This window comes from Vulpes lagopus, chromosome 7, assembly GCF_018345385.1.
Source record: "Vulpes lagopus strain Blue_001 chromosome 7, ASM1834538v1, whole genome shotgun sequence".
Classification (NCBI taxonomy): Eukaryota; Metazoa; Chordata; class Mammalia; order Carnivora; family Canidae; genus Vulpes; species Vulpes lagopus.
In genome coordinates, this window is record NC_054830.1 from 76,792,665 (window position 1) to 76,809,344 (window position 16,680).

Below are 16,680 nucleotides of genomic sequence, written 5' to 3' on the forward strand. Positions count from 1 at the left end.
TTTCCTACGATATAAATCCTTGCAGAATTATTGTCCTTCCCCAAAAAAGAAAGAAAAGATGACGTCACAGATTTTCAAATGAGACTCTTTCTGCCTCAAATTTAGCTGAAGTCCCAAAGAGCTTTACAATAAAGTACAATTAAGAACAATTAATTCATTGTATAATTAAGTACACTTCCACATGCTAGAAAAAGCAACCAGACCACCTGTGTGGCCACGTGCTATGAGACAAGAAAGGAAATCAGTTTGTTTGTTTTTTTTTTAATTTAAATTCAATTTGCAAACATATAGCATAACACCCAGTGCTCATCCCATCAAATGTCCTCCTCGGTGCTGGTCACCCAGTTACCCCATCCCCCCACCCACCCACCTCTCCTTCTGCAACCCTTTGTTTCCCAGAGTTAGGATCTCTTGTGGTTCTATCAGAGTTAGCCCCCGACCTGCCTCCAGCCACCAGCTGCCTCAGGGCTATATAGGGAAAGGTAAAGAATTCCTTTGGAGAGAGAATCATCTATGTGCTGAGATTTTCTCCTCCTTCCTCCCCACTGCAAACCATTTGTGAGCTGGATAGGTGTTCTTTTGAATTGGGAGACAAAGGGACTGAATTTTGATATTATGCTGGACTGGACTTTGGAAATAGCTGTGAAAATAGGTTATTATCAGATCGTGACTGGGAGAGAATGAGAGGTGTCTGCGTTTCATCCCAGGATAGCAGAAAGAAACACCCGAACCTGTGAGTTTTTAGCAGAGGTTGTTGTGCAAAAAATACATTTGCTTCAATTTCACACCTCATTGTGTCTAGCATTTTTAAAAAGTGGCTTTGTGGGTATAAAAGCCAATTACACGACAATGGAGTGGACAAATATGCAATCAATCTGATTCTGTCTTCAAGGAGCTCCAAAGGAAAAGGCTGTGTATCTTCACAAATGAGCAGGAGGGAGGTGGGTACCACAATGAGGACCCAGGACTCATTTCCAGGCAGGTATGAGGACTAGCTCATGCTGCATCTCCTCTCCCTGTCCTGGGGCATCCCTGGAGAGCCTCCTGGGCCCTGGGTCTCCCCTCCTCCGTACCAACAACTAAAACCCTCTTGATTCTTTATCGTGCCCAATACAAGTCACCATCAAGCCTGAAATAAGCAACCAATTTACTACTGACTCAGCAAATGAAATCTACCATTCACTCACCTCCTCAGTGACATGAATGAAGGCCCCATCCCCCGAGCCAACATCTGTAATGGGGGCACCGTCCACAGTATGAACTTCCTCCAGTGTGTCATTCAGGACTTCACCAGACCCTACGGAAGCAGGCATTCTGGAATTAACAACTGCCTTTTGTAATCTTGAAAAAACAATGAAGCACCTCTTTACTTATTAACTTGAAAAGATGTCCATAATATAGGATTAAGAGGAGAAAAAAACCAAGTTGCAGAAAAACAGATGTTGAGGGGGATTATTACCCTGTCCTTTAATCACAGATGCTGGCACCAACTGTGGGGTGGGAACCCTGCTTTGCCACTTCCTAGGAACGTGATCTGTGGCAAGTCATTCAACCTGGGCCTCAAGTTCCTCGTCTATAAGTCAGGAGCAACAATTCCTATTTCACAAGGTTGCTTGGAAGATTATGTGCTACGAGGATTAAATAAGTTAATATAAAAAAAGCACTGAGGACAGCCCGTCAATACAGTTAGCAATAAATATAGTTAGCAATTGATAAATGCTGTCAGTGTGGTTCTATGTGTGTTAAGTGAAAAAGACAATATGAATATACATGTTTTATCATTATTATATATATATAAAACCTTCATTATATAACTAATACAGTTATTAAATAACATGTAATACATAGATACGTATGTGTGTGTGTGCAGATAAACCACACAAGGTTGGCTAAACCACACTGCTTAATACTGGTTTCCTCCAGAGGATAGTAAAGAAAATTTTGGAGGGTTCATAGGACTCTGCATTGATTGAACTGTTACCACAAGTACACATCTCTTTTGCAATTTAAAAAACAAGTAGATTCCTAAAGCAAAAAAGAAGAAGAAGAAGAAAAGAAGAAGAAGAAGAAGAAGAAGAAGAAGAAGAAGAAGAAGAAGAAGAAGAAGAAGAAGAAGAAGAAGAAGAAGAAATAATTATGCTAATATGAATGTATGCCTGTCATGGGCTGGGCCCCAGGCTAAGCATGTCCCATGAGGTGCCTCATTTGATCCTCCTGCTAGCCCATCTGTCCTACCTGCAAGGACCTTCCACCACCTGACAGCTGGGGGAGCAGAGCCCGGACAGGAATCCCACGTTTTCCATCTGCCCACTATCACCCCATGGCATGCCTGTGCTGCTCTGGTGTGCACATTAACACTTTATGATGATTAACCCCATTTTGCTGAAGACAAACAGGTCCCACAGAAAGTTAGTGACTGGGAGGGGCCTCGAAGCCAGGTCGCCCTGTTCCCACATCCACGTGTGCTGTGCTAGGCATGTCCCCTGGTGAGAACAGTGTGGGCAGGGGGAGGTGCTGAGCTATGGCCCACCCACATCTTCTCTTCTCTCTCGTCCTCCCAGATCTGGCCACCAGGGGGTGCTGTGCAAGCAGCAGGCCAGACCCTAATGCCCTGAGTCCCCACTCCTTGGAGGATGTTAAGTTGGAGGTGTGGGGTGGGGGTGCCCTGGGCCAAGACAGTCTCAGGAAAGCTTGGAATAAAACTACTGGGTAGCTTTGCCTAGACGGGCACAGGGCTCAGGGTTCAGGCCCCTTTCTCCTCACTATCTGGGCTGTCTACTCAAAAGAACAGCAAGCTCTGTTGTTTCCATTTGGCCTCTTCTCTGCCTGTAAAGGAATCTGGCTGATTCCAAGGAACAGAGGAGAGAGGTGCTTAGATCTGCGTCCCAGTCTGCATTGGCTCCCACCTCCTTTGCACTCACACGCACCCCCACTCCCCACCCCCAGCCTAAGGAGAGGCCCTTGCTCTGCCCTGAAGCCCTTGCTGGCTCCTTGCCCCTCCTTAGAGATCCTAATTCCACTCAGGAGAACAGCATTCCCGATTCATAAACCACTTCCACATCCCTGGCTGGGTCCAATCCTCTAAACTACCTGGGAGGTGGGGACTGTGAACACTCCCAGGGGGCAGTTAAAGAATCTGAAGCTTGGAAATGTTAAGCAACGTGTGCCAGGCCTTAAGAGCAAATAGGTGGCTGAGTAGAGCTGCTGCCCAAACCGTCTGCTCCGTCCCAGGTCTTCCACGGCAACACCCTGACTCCGCGGTTGTTATTATGACTTTATTAAATTATCATACAAATTTTTTCCTATTCAGTACTGTATACCTTCTCTCACCCAGAGACTTCCCACTTTAGATGTTAAAATAACATGCATTTACTGATGGAAGCAGTAAAAAGAAGAATGAGGCGTATGATTGCAGAAGGCTTGTCAAACACAGAAGAAAGGAAAACCACCCACAATCCTACCACCCAGATAACTACTTATAACATTTTGTTGTCTATTACTCTAACACACGCACGCACACACCCTGCTCTACATGCCTATACATAAATAGATATAAAAATATATTCAAAATGGGGGTTACAGCATACATGCAGTGTTGAAATCCACTTTTTTTGTGGAGTATACCACAAACCCGTCCCTGGATCATTCAATCCTCTGCATCACCAATATCGGAGCTCAACATAAAAATGAAATACAATTTGCCCAACCAATCTTTCCTACAGGCAGTCTGAGTGGGCTTTTGCCCTTGTTTTTTTGCCCTGCATGTTGGTGCTCTGGCACAAGCAGTAACCTCAGCCTGAAGCAGCCGCCCCTCTGATATAGGACAGAAATTTCAGGCCTTGGGTACCTGTCAGGCAGCCGCCTAGGGGATCACATCAGATTCTGGGTTTTGACCAGTGTTCTCTGCACACTGCAGAATGACAAGGGTCAGGAGCAAGAGCCCTGGATGGGGAGCCAGGAGACCGGCACTCCCCCAGGGCCTGCCACTGACCTACTGGGTGCCTGCCCCTCTCTGGCCACCAGTGTCTCACGTGTGCCACGTAGGAGTTTAGATGACCTGATCCTATTCTCTGAGAGTCAGGAGTTTGCGGCTGAAGCTGGAAAGGATGGGGATTCTGGAATCAGGCCTGGACACTGGGTCAGTCCCACTACTCACTAGCCATCTGAGCACGGGCATGAGCCATGGCTGTGGGCATATCACTTACCTTTTCAAGTATCAGGTTTTCTACCCATAAAATACTGGCCAATAAAACCAACCTTTCCTCTTACAATTGGAACTCTTACAATTCCAAGAATCCTCTTACAATTCCAAGATTGTAGATGGAGTATGTGAACACTTGGCACGCAGTAGGTATTTAATAAAGAGCAACAATTCCTGCAAGCTTTTCTGTTGGAACTTGGGCCTTTCCAGAGTCTAGGGGTTAAAAGTTCAAGTATCCAAGTTCAAATGCAGCTCTGCCATTTACAAGCCAAAGAGCCTCAGCTAGGTGACCTCCCTTCTCTGTGACTTGATTTCCCCATCTTGTCTATAAAGTGAGGATGGTTATAATTCCTTCCTCGAAGGGCTGAGGGGAAGGTTAAATGAGATGCTCCATGTGGCATACATCCCCCAGGCTGGGCACACAGCAATCGCTTCACAGAAGACCATCATGTATGAAGGCGCAACAGGGACTTGCCTTGCTCTGGGCTGCTATGCAGGCTGACACTCAAGTTGCCGGTTTCCGCAGTCCCCTCGGGTACGGGCTCACCAGAAAGTTCTGTGTCGTCAGAAGGAGGGGATGGAGTTGGAGGTGCGTTTATGGGTTCAACTTTTGCTTCTTTAGACTGAAGGGAGGAAAAACAAAACCCAAAAGGATTTACTTAGGAGGGAAGCAGGAAAAAAATGGCAGTGATTTTCACTGGAGGAAATAATATATCCACGACGTGCTAAACAAACCCAGAAAAATATCTGGACCTGCCTATTGTATATGTAGGCAATCACTGACCCTCCCAGGACCTGAAAAAGGTACTTGAGAAAGAGCAGCACCTCCACAGTGCTTTTCCCTGGGTGTTGGTATTAAAGGTGATTGTTTTATCTTTTTTCGTTCATCCACAATTGCAGTTTTTCCAGTAACAAACACAGAATATTTATGTATTAAAAATAAAATGTAGGTTATTGTACTGTAAAATCTCAGGGCAGAAGCAGGAATGAAAGTCTCCAAGAAGTTGGGCCTTAAAGAATGAGGAGAGTTTCAGAAGACAGGGATGGAGGGAGGCTCCAGGTAAGAAAGGACACAGCACTGTTAGGACCTGGCTTACCTATGCCTGGCGAGGGTTCGAGGGCTCAGGGAGGGAAGCAGGTGGACGGAGCCAGGGGAGGCAGAGAGCAGAGAGCTCAGTTCTTTGGTGAGAAGTCTGACCTTGCACCTGGGGTGTTCATGGGTATTAGGCTCAAGGGAAGTGTATGCATTGGGGAGTTCAGCCTGGCACCAAAGAGAGCGTGGATTTGAGGGTTGAGAGTTGAGTTTAGGTCAAGAAACTGGGAGGCTGGGACGCCTGGGTGGATCAGCAGATGAGCGCCTGCCTTTGGCCCAGGGCGTGATCCTGGAGTCCTGGGATCGAGTCCCACGTTGGGCTCCCTGCAGGGAGCCTGCTTCTCCCTCTGCCTCTGTCTCTGCCTCTCTCTCTGTGACTCTCATGAATAAATAAATAGTCTTTTAAAAAAAAAAAAGAAAAGAAAGAAACTGGGAGGCTGCACAGTAAAATCCCAGGGAGGCAGGAATCGGGGAGGGTGGGCGGTGGGAGAAAGAGAGCAGGCCCCACCACCAGCGGGCTGTGAAGAACTCCCAAGCACGCTCCCCTGCTTCTCCCCAGCTGCAGGGGGGCCCCAGCCGGGTGGTGTGAGCTCTGCCCTAGGCAGTTCCTCTCCTCTCCCTTCGAGGAGCAGGGGGGCACTCTGCTGTGGTTCTCTGATGGCGTCCCTGCTGGTAGCTGGAAGCGAAGCTGCTTTGTAAGGGGTTTGAGCTTTGGGATCAGGCAGGCAGGCAGGGCAGGCAGGGGTATGGGAAACCAGAGCGCACGTAACAATGGGCTGAGCTCTGTTCAAGACGGCAACGGTCCTGTTACGTGAAATCACGGACCCCAGCCTGTCCGCCAAAACCCTCATTTGTCAAACTCCCAAGAAGTCAGCTACCAACTGCGCTTCGAGGCAGAGCATGAATCAGGTAAGCTGACCCTTGGTGGTTAGGGTCAGGTGTCCTGCCTCCAACAGGTGACTGTTGGTTTTCAGGGGTTAGTGTGGATGCGGAACCTGGGTGTCTATGACAAAATGGGACTACTGAGTCTCAAGACTTTGTATCAAAGGTGTAGAGGCTTGCTGAGCCTCTCTCTCATTCACAAACAGAATTCTTCATTCCACACGTACTTCCTGAGGCCCTACTGTGTGCCACATCCTTAGCTGATCCTCAGGGATACAGAAATGAAGGCCTTAAATTGTTGTACTGGGGGGGGTTGGCGGAAAGGGCCCTCCAGGCAAACAGACCACCGAGGCCAAGGCCTGGGTGAAGGAGTTACAAATGTTTACAGAGTCTGGGAAAACTGTGAGCATTTAGGTGTGGCTGGAAAAGAGGCCCTGGCTGCGGATCCAAATCACCTGCAGAGCTTTTGCAAGTGCACTTTCTTGGGCCTCACTCCAGCCCTCCTGAATCTGAATGTCCAGGTACACAGCCCAGAGGCAACTGTCCCCGCACCGATCTCCCCCCACCACCACCTCCCGCCAAGACACACACGCGATTTTGATGCACAGCCAGGCCTGGGAACCACAGGGACATTAATTCTAACTGAGCACGATAGAACTTTCCAGAAATGGAAAGGTGTGTCAACAGAAGCTGACTTAGGGGGAAGCATGCGGTGGCAGGGACTCCTGCCCTAAATGGGGAAAGAGGTGAGGAGGGCTGGCTTTTTAAGTCCCTGACTGCTCCGGCAGCCCATGATTCAGTTCGCCGCTGGTCATGGCTTGTGTCTTGCAGAGTGGCAGGTTGGAAGGGGCGAGGACAGGGAAGTGAGATTCATTCCAAGAGAGAAGCCAGACAGAGATGAGAGGGGAACATCTGAGAGAAGAGGGGAATTCCCCCGTCCTGGAGGGGTGGCTCTGGAGGGGAGCTGGAGCCCTCCCAGGAGGTGGTGACATGAGAGACAGAGCCCTGGAGCCCTCCCCGGGAAACAGCAAAGGAAGTGCTGCTCTGCAGGAGCCACGCAGGGAGGCAGCGAACAACGAGACTCAGATGCCAGGAACAGACAAGTTAGCATCAGCACCCACAGGCCAGAGAGAATTCTGTTAAGGACTACGGGCAACCACAGGGGTTTGGCATGCCCAGCAGCCCCAGTCGCCAGCCAACCAGGAAGCAGGTGCTGGGAAGGGGGCCCCCAGCAGAACAGGGCGCTCTAGGGCAATAATCTTATCAGTGGAGAGCGACGCCCACCACCCATGTTTCACGGGGGCCACGTAACCCGCACCAGCCCCCTCAAAGAAGGAGGAGGAAGTTACTGACGCCCAGCCAACAACCAGCAAGTGGAGAGCTGAGCCACACCGGGTGGGACTCTGATGGGCACCGGTTCTCTTAACGCCACGGAGGACAGTGCGGCTGGGAAGTCTAGGAAGTAAAGTGTCCAAGGAGGGAGGGGGCCCAGGGACCACCAAGTCCCTCAGATCACTCTTCTCTTCTCCAGACACCAGAAGGATGTAGTCCTTACCTCCTCCTGACGGCAGCGTGCTCGGACACCTGCCCCGTGCCTGTGGCACTGTGGCCCGAGGTCCTGACTCCACCACTGCCTGACCCTGGCAAAGCCACCCTGTTCCCTGAGCATCTGCCACCACCTCCCTTGCAAGGTTGTTGCAAGGATTGAATTAAGTCACGTATATGCAAGCACCAGGCCCACAGTGGGTATGGAGAAGTGCTGGTTCTCTTCCATCCCTTCCTTTTCTCTACCCCTGTCCAGAGCTGCCCAGCTTCAATGCCTCCTCCACCAGGAAGCCCTCCCTGGGTGGTCCCTGCTGCCATGATCATCTCATGTTCTCAAACCCTCACTCCCCTTTTCCGTTCCTCTTGCGGGGCCACCATGTGTTACTGGCATCTCTGCCTGAGCTGGCCTCACGCCGAGCTGTGAACTGGGGCACTGCGGGGGCAGCGCATCAGGCTAGAAGGAACCACCACTCTAGGCCCTGCTGCACGTGCCCTGGACATGCCAATGGGGTGGCCAAGAGCTGTGGCACATAGGGTTACGACACTGCCGAGAGCAGCCACAGCCCCATCACCATCTAGGCCACCTTAGACCCTTGCCTCTTCCATCTCAGCTGCCCTCGAACTGGCTGTGGTCCTGGGGAGGAGCCTCTGCAGCACCCTGAGGCCAGAAGCACGAGGCTGTGGCCTGAGCCCTGGATGGGGCGTCAGGGGGCTCATGCTCTAGCTTTAGCTCCACCCAGGTACCCAAGGGCCACTCTGTTCCCCTGCCTGGGCCTCAATTTGCCCATCTGTCCAAAGGGCAGTTTTCCATAAATCTCTGTACAGAAAGCGGGGACCTTTAAGTCCCCCCAGCACTAACAGACTGAGGTTCCATTCTGCTCCACCCAAACCTCTGTCACCAGAGATCTATACTCTATAGCCTCTGCCCTATATCCATCTCCTTGCTTTCTTTTATCAGGGATAAGTCTGTAGAATGTGCCAGACCAGTCAAGAAGATTGCTGGGCTTCTGTGTTCAATGACTCAGACACTGCTGTCTTCATTAAAAATGGGTTCCTGCTGTCCCCATGGTCTGACTCAGTGCTTTCAAAACCACTTCCTTGTCTGGGCCACAGAGTACATTCCCAGGAGGGAGGAGGCCCCAACCACTGCGAGGATGGCAGCCTTTCCCATGGGGCCAGAAGGGAGCTCCTGGGAAGACTCTGCATCTCACAGGAGTGGGGGCCCTGCCTTCTTTCCCACAGCCCAGAGCCCTGAGCAAATGTGACACCAGCCACCATTCGGCGGCACCACTTCCCTCGTGCCAGACACTGGGCTGAGACCTGCCCCTGCACTGCTTCATCTGACCCTCCCAACACCTCCTTGAGAGAGGACTCTGATTAGCATTTTATGGAAGAGGAGCTGAGGCTCAGAGAGGCTGAGTAAGTCACCTAAGCTCACAGAGCTGGGAGGGAGTGGAGCACGCCTGCCTTTGGACGGTGCTCTTGCGGCCACGGCACAAGGTCCTCTTGTGGCCTAGAGATAACTGGCATTTCACTGCACTGGGAATTTGGCAAAATACCTTGGCCAGGACTTTCCTGACCTTCCCAGGTGAGCCCACAATTAAAGTCACAGATCTAAGAAAAGAGACGTCAGACCCAGAGCTCGGGGCCCTCTCTATTAACGCCCGGCCCCTAAAAGCTGACCAAGAAGGTGCGGCGAGGCAGCCAGTACTCACCGGGGCTTGAGTGTAGGTGACAGCTTCTAAGATCTCAGCTACTCCCTCTGGCTCCTGAAGCCCGCTGCTCTCTCCTGACGCCTGTGTGGAGACAAATCATGCCCGGCAGAGGGAGAGCAGCAGTTGACAAGTGGGACGGTCACAGACGGTGACTCCTTTGGAGAAACTGTGTGTGTGCGTGCGCGTGTGCATGTGCGAAAGAAGGAGACGGACAGAGCCAGAGAGAGCACTGTACAGTGCTCAGGCTTGGCTATTCTTTTCACTGTTCCTTCCATATTTAATTGCTCATGTAGTCAACGCACAGTCTCTCGAACATACCTACTTTCATCTTGTCCAGGGCCCTTTCAACCTCTGCCAAAGGCACTTCCATTTGCATGGCTGTCACCAGAATGTTACGCTGGAGAACTGTGACATTTGGAGAATGTCTTCCCATTGCTACCTTATTTTCATAATTAGCCTTCTGATGTCAGCCAGAGAGCCTGGGGGCCACCATCATTTTGTAAATAATACCTTATTCTTGGACTCTTGGGCGGCCTCTACTTTTCCAGTGCTAACAGCAGGGCAGAGAGCAGGGGATGATATATGTAAGGTGTCCCTTCTCCCAGCTTTAAAGGAACGGCAGGCCAGGGTTATGGCCTTGGGGAGTGCAAACGTTCTTACAGAGCCAAATTCCACCCCCAAAGAGCTTTCCCACTAAATTGGCAGCATTTTTTTTTCTAGATGAATGAAATCAGCTTATGCTGTACTTTGGGGTTGACATCCCCCAAAGAGAAAGAGAAGTTCTAGGAATACGCCACACCATGCTCGCCTCTGACTTTCTGCATCACGCTATGGCTTCTACCAGAAAGGCCTTTTCCTCCTCATCCCCAGCTGAGACTTGTGTGTCATTGGTCAAGCATCAGCTCCTCTCTCACCTACTCTTTCACCTTCGTGCCCCCACCCAACCCGGAGAGCTTGGGTTTGAGGGCTTCCCAGGTTCCGGTCACCCCCAGCTCTGTCACTGCCTTCAGGCTTGTTAAGTGTGTGAGAGCAGCTTGAGGAGAGACAGCTGCCGATGTATCTCATTATTTCCAGCATCCCCCAGGTCTGTCACCTAGCAGGGACTCAGTAGGTCCTCGGGGGAAGGAGGGAGACAGCAGGGAAGGGGGGGGGCATGGAAGGACCCATCTTTTTTCCCTGCCTACCACTCCATCCCCAACTTAGGAACTGATTCATTTGCCAAGCATAAAAGCTAAATTTAGGCCCGTTTTTATAGGAATTTACACTCATGTCTTAGAGTTTTAACTTTGATTTTAGAATCCTGACACCCTTTCTTGGCAGGAAGTCTAGAAACCAGGCCACTGACTGCCACAGCCACAGAAGAACCTAACACCCCAAAATAAATACAACCCACCCCAACCCCCACAAAAGACATGGCTGAAGTTCTTAAAAAAATAAACTGAGCCCAAAAACTCAAAATAGGACTTGAGGCAGTGCTTGACAAGTCTAGAGATTTTAGAGACTCCATGACGTTGGGGAAGAGGAATTGCCTGGGTGTCCAGCCCTCCCTGGTCAACTGGTGGCTAGGGGTGGGGGCAGGGGCAGGGGAGATGGGGGCTCACCGAGGATTCTTCAGCTTCACACATCTCCTCGGGGGTCCTGGGGTCAGGGTGGATGGTGAGCTGCTGTATGGAGCCCTGGGGAAAAGCACAAGGTCAGAAGCCACTGCTTGCACATCTAAGACCACTAGTGGCAAACATGATTGTTCTTGTAACAGAGACCATGCCACTGAGTGAAAGGACAGGTGTGAGAATGTGCTGTGTGTGGCCATGACAACAGGATAAGCCACCTCTCGGCCCACCTCATTTAGGGGGACTCTCCTTGGGCCAATATAATATGAGCTCCACTAGCTGCAGAAGCCCCAGGGGAGTACTGTGTTCAGAGCACAGGCTAACACAGAAGCCCCCTAACTGGATCTAGATCCCTAGCCTGTTGGTGACAGGCCCTAAGATGCACGTCCGTCTCCCTCACCCAGAAAGTGTCTTTCCCCCATAGCTCGAAGCTTCTTGGCCAGAAGCCCTCGTGTGAAGAAGAAAGACCAGCCAGCCTCCCTGCCTCCACTTCTGCCTCCTCTCTCCACCCTGACAGTTGGTTTTCCATGATGCTCCCAAAGTGAGTGTTAAAAAACTGTAATTGGATTTTAACTTCTTCAGATTCACTCACCGTCTCCCACTAAACTACAAATAAACCCAAACTCTGCCCCATGGTACCATCTAGTACCGGTTAGGTAAGGTACGAGTATGTGTGCTGACTGGATGCATAACTGCAATAAGAGGGAATTTCTTAGAATGGCTTATGCATAAAAGCCTCTTTTGGGACACCTGTTGGCTCAGCGGTTGGGTGCCTGCCTTTGGCCCAGGGCGTGAACCTGGAGACCCAGGATCAAGTCCCATATCAGGCTCCCCACAAGGAACCTGCTTCTCCCTCTGCCTGTGTCTCTGCCTCTCTCTTGTGTCTCATGAATAAATATAATTTTTTAAATCTTAAAAAAAAATAAAGCCTGTTTGACAGGGCAATTTTCTGCTATTTTTTCAGAGAATATTGTCCAAAAGGAGAGAGAGAAACTACCTTTCACTCTGGCATTCTAGCTTCCTCTACCTTGGCAAAAATTAAATGCACCTGGCACTCCTCTCCCAAGGTAAGATCACTGAAAAAATAATAAACTATCCTCCTTTTATAAATGCCTGAAAATGCACAGAGAGCTTTTCCTCAGGCCATCCCACTTGACTCTACCACTCCATGGTGCAGACTTTCTCATCCTTGTGTACAGATAAGAAAACCCAGAGAGGATCAGAGAATCCATGCTCTGGAGTCATCAGAATAAATTGGAAACATAGGACTGTAATCTAGGTTTTGGGTTCTGGGACTAGTGCTCATCCCACCACACATGCCTGCCTCTTTGAGGTTTTAAGAATAAAATAATGAGGGATCCGTGGGTGGCTCAGTGGTTGAGTGTCTGCCTTCGGCTCAGGGAGTGATCCTGGGGTCCCAGGATCGAGTCCCGCATCAGGCTCCCTGTATGGAGCCTGCTTCTTCCTCTGCCTGTGTCTCTGCCTCTCTCTGTGTGTGTGTCTCTCATGAATAAATAAATAAAATCTTTTAAAAAGAAAGAATAAAATAATAACAAGAACAATGGCTTGTGTTTCTTGCACAGTGTCCAGCGGCCTCCCGGATCCACAGAGCTTAGACTCACGGTGAATCTCTCCAGCCCCGTGGCTCCTGCATTGCCCACGAAGATCCCTGCACTGGGCTCGAAAGCCAAGGCCCGGGAGGACCGCTGGAAGGAGATGTGGCTGTGCTCTTCACAGTCCATGAGGAGGGTCACCTCCTCGCCCTGGACGATCACCGCAAAGCGGTTCCACCGGTGGGTCATCACAGGCACCAGGAAGGCAGCAGCCTCATGGGACACATGGGAGCCTGGCTCCGTGTAGTAGAGGATGACCCGCTGGCCACCATCCTCCACTCCCGAGAGCCGCAGGCCCAGGTAGATGACCTTCTGGAAGGCATCGGTGATAGCAAAGAGCACTCCACCGCTGGCACTGCTGGGCTTCACTGTGACGCTGATGGCGAAGTCCCTGAAGAAGGTGGGTGGGATGAGGGTCCTGGCTGGGCGGCCGACGTTGGCACCAGGCCCGAAGCTGTAGGCTGGGAAGCCACCATAGCCCGTGACAAAGGACACAGATGAGGGCAGCGGGACGCCAATGAGCTCCGTGAGGTCCAGGGGGCCCTGGGAAGCCGACTCTGCAGGGAAGGAGACAGAGGCCATGCCTCACACATATATTCCACAATGCTTGAAAATGGGGAGGAAAAAAAAAGGGGGAAATGGGATCCCTCAGAAACCTCCCTGTAGTTCCTTCCTTACTGGTTTACAAACTTTTTTGACAATGACCCACAATAAGAAATGCATTTATATTGCAACCCAATAGGCCCGTTTCAATAAACATATCTGTAACCCCGGAACAATGTTTCATAAAACATTATTTACTTTCAATACTCACCAGGCGCTCCGAAATTTTCCTTTGGGGAATTCTTTTCCTCTTTTATTAAAAGCATGCTGGAGGGGCGCCTGGGTGGGTCAGTCAGTTGAGCAGACGTCTGACTCTTGGTTTTGGCTCAGCCTCACGACACTGAGCCCCAAGCTGGGCTCTGTGCTCAAGAGGGAGATGCTTAGGACTCTCTCCCTCTCTCTCTGCCCCTCCCCTCTCAAATAAATAAATAGAATAATTAAAAGCATGTTGGCAATGACCCACTCAATTAATTTCATTACCCACTAAAAAGTCCTGACTGCAGTTTGGAAAACATTTTAAAGTATTTCCTAGAATATTCGAGGACTATATAAAGTTCTCCCATCAACTTACAGATTGTTCCTCGTTTCTCTCTATGAAACTGGGTAGGTTGGTTTGTTTTGAACGAGGTCTACTGTTGAAGTGCCCCCAGGGTTATGGGGAGAAGCTGGGACAAGGTGAAGTGTTCCTAGACTTCAGGGCTGTTGCAATTCTCATCATCATCAACAGGGACATTCCCTGAGTTCTCCTTCTGCGTGGAGCCCTGCGCTAAACTCTTCACATACATTAGCTCATTTTTCATCCTCATGATAACTCTGGGAGGGGAAGTACCGTTAGCTTCATTTGACTTCAAGGAGAAATTAAGAAATTTGCCCAAGGTAAGTTCCCTCAGGGTTCAAAGCCAGAGCATCTGACCCCAGGGTCTGAGCTCTTATCCAGCTGAAATCCTAGGGTTCCATTGTGGTGGCCTGGAAAGGCCCCTAGTCTAAGGAGCCTTGATCAGCTCCTGGTGCCCTGGGAGCAGGCTCTGGGCTGCCTTGTGTGATGTGCACCCATTCCTGAGGAGATGTCCACGATGCCAGCAGTGAGACAGGAAGGCAGGTCTTGGGGACAGGTGGACCCGACCCCTGAGGGCAGGACAATGGACACACAGGACACTCAGGCCTCAGAAGTGAAGCCAGATCCCGAGGATTCAGCCCAATGAGGAGATGAGGGAGGGTCAGAATCGAGCAGGGTTCTTCCCCAGAGGTCAAGGGGGAAAGCAGACCCTGGTGACTGCCTGGGTTACAGCCAAAGGTCAGAGGACCTTGAGAGCCTGAGTGACCACAGGGAACTTGAGTTTATGTCCAGAGAAGACCCAAGCCTTCAAGGGCACTGGGAGTAAAGCTCCATGTAGTAAATCAAGCCTGCCTTTCAGTTTACCAACTTGTCCTGTCTGGCTGAACAACTAATTAGCTGTGTGACCTTGGGTGAGTCATTTCACTATTGCAAGGCCATGTTTTCCTCTATGATATGAGCCCCATGAAAATGATTGAGTGAGACCATCTGTGTAACCTGGTAAATAAGGTGGTAACGCAATAAACATTCACTACTCTTTCCTTTTTTTTTTTTTTTTTAGATTTTATTTATTTATTTATTTGACAGAGAGGGAGCACAAGCAGGTGGAATGGCAGGTAGGGGGAGAGAGAGAGGAAGAAGCAGGCTCCCCTCTGAACAGAGAGCCCAACACGGGGCTCAATCCCAGGACCCTGGGATCATGACTTGAGTCAAAGGCAAATGCTTAACCAACTGAGCCACCCAGGTGCCCCAACTCCTGCCTTTTATTACAACCACCCAACAAGTCCAAGTGGTTGATGGACAGGGGTTATTGACCCCACTGTGCTGACGAGGGGAGGGCCAAGATGGGGGCCTGGACACGCTGCTTCTGTGCCCTTGAGCTCCCCATATAGAATAAAGACGACCAAGTTTTTCATACATGATTTTACTTAGTTCTCACCACAGCCCCGGGGATTAACTTCCATTCTCCCATCCTGCAGATGAAGAACTGAGGCTTGGGAAGATGGAGTGACTCTCCAAGATGACACAGTAAGTGGCAGATGTTTTTAAGCCATGATTGGTCTGACCTCAGGCTGGTTCACTGCCTCAGTCTCTCAAGATGGGGGCTCCCTTGCAGAGGTTCTGGGGGGAACTCAACCTGCTTGGCCTCCCATGCCAATGATCCTTTAGCAGAACGAGGGTGCAACTGAATTCTGGGTGGTCCAGGAGCTCAACTGTCCCTGAAGGATGGGAGAGAGAGATGCCTGGACCCCAGTGCCCCACCCTCAGCACCCACAGAGAAGGTTGCACAAAGTCAGCAGCTAGCTGCTCTGTGTATGTGTCACAAAGTTAGTACAAAATACTTAAGACCTACCAAACACCATAAATAATGGGACACATATTAAATGTTAAAATGGCCAATTTTGTGTATTTATGTTTTGCCATTTATTTTATTTTAATAACGCCGGGATCATGACCTGAGCCAAAGGCAGATGCTTAACCAACCGAGCCACCTAGGCACCCCATTTAGCCATGATTTTAAAAAGGAATAATTGAATGAGAGGATTAAATAGTATGAAGCGCTGGCACATGCTCAGTCATGGTGGCAATCATCATCATCATCATCATCATCATCATCATCATCATCATTATTATCATCTTCAACTTTCAGGTTCAAAAGGAATCTCAGAGGGCCCCTGATACAGTCCCTAACAGAGGTGCGTTAACCCCACACTGTCCAGTATGATAACCATTAGCCAAGTGTGGCTTTTGAGCACTTGAAATGACGGTCGTCCCAACTGAGGTGCACCTCACATGTAAAATATGAACTGGATTTCAAAGACTCAGTTTTGAGAAAAGGATGTAAAATATCTCATTAATCACGTGTATACGGATTACATGCTGAAATACATGATAATTTGGGGAAATACTAAGTTAAATACAATATATTATTAAAACCATTTCTGAAGAATATTATGAAGAACAGGCATGTGCCAGCACTCTGCTTAAGAAAGTACTGATTCAGCAGAAGCTCTTGGGCACTGTCCAATCCTAGTCCCCTGGCCACACCCCAAAGGCAGCCTCTCTGTGGGGTGTGGGGTACATATTCCCATGCATTGTCTTTATATGTTTACTACATGAGCATGTACATCTGTGATGGAAGGTGCAACCACTGTGCACGTCTCTAAACCTCGCATCAGGGTTGGTATACTGACGTGGACTCCTCTGACAATTTTTTCCCACTCAACATTGCATTTTGAAGATTGATCTTTATTGACACATGTGGCTCTGATCTTACGCTTTCACAATAACACTCTACGGTATCAACAAGCCATACAGAGTGGCTCACTTTTCTGTTGATGGGAAGGGAGATTTTCATCACTA

The 16,680-nt window shown here is 49.7% G+C and overlaps 1 protein-coding gene across 1 annotated transcript in view; it reads right to left on the reverse strand.

Moving 5' to 3' along the window:
• Window positions 1-16,680, reverse strand: part of COL15A1 (collagen type XV alpha 1 chain) — a 104,958-nt gene that overhangs the window by 54,144 nt on the left and 34,134 nt on the right. Inside the window, exons 3-7 of the mRNA XM_041764471.1 lie at window positions 12,669-13,216; window positions 11,038-11,112; window positions 9,437-9,517; window positions 4,677-4,824; window positions 1,188-1,297 (exon numbers count right to left, since the gene is read on the reverse strand). Of these exons, the coding sequence (XP_041620405.1) occupies window positions 1,188-1,297; window positions 4,677-4,824; window positions 9,437-9,517; window positions 11,038-11,112; window positions 12,669-13,216 (962 nt within the window). The remainder of the gene's footprint in view (window positions 1-1,187; window positions 1,298-4,676; window positions 4,825-9,436; window positions 9,518-11,037; window positions 11,113-12,668; window positions 13,217-16,680) is intronic.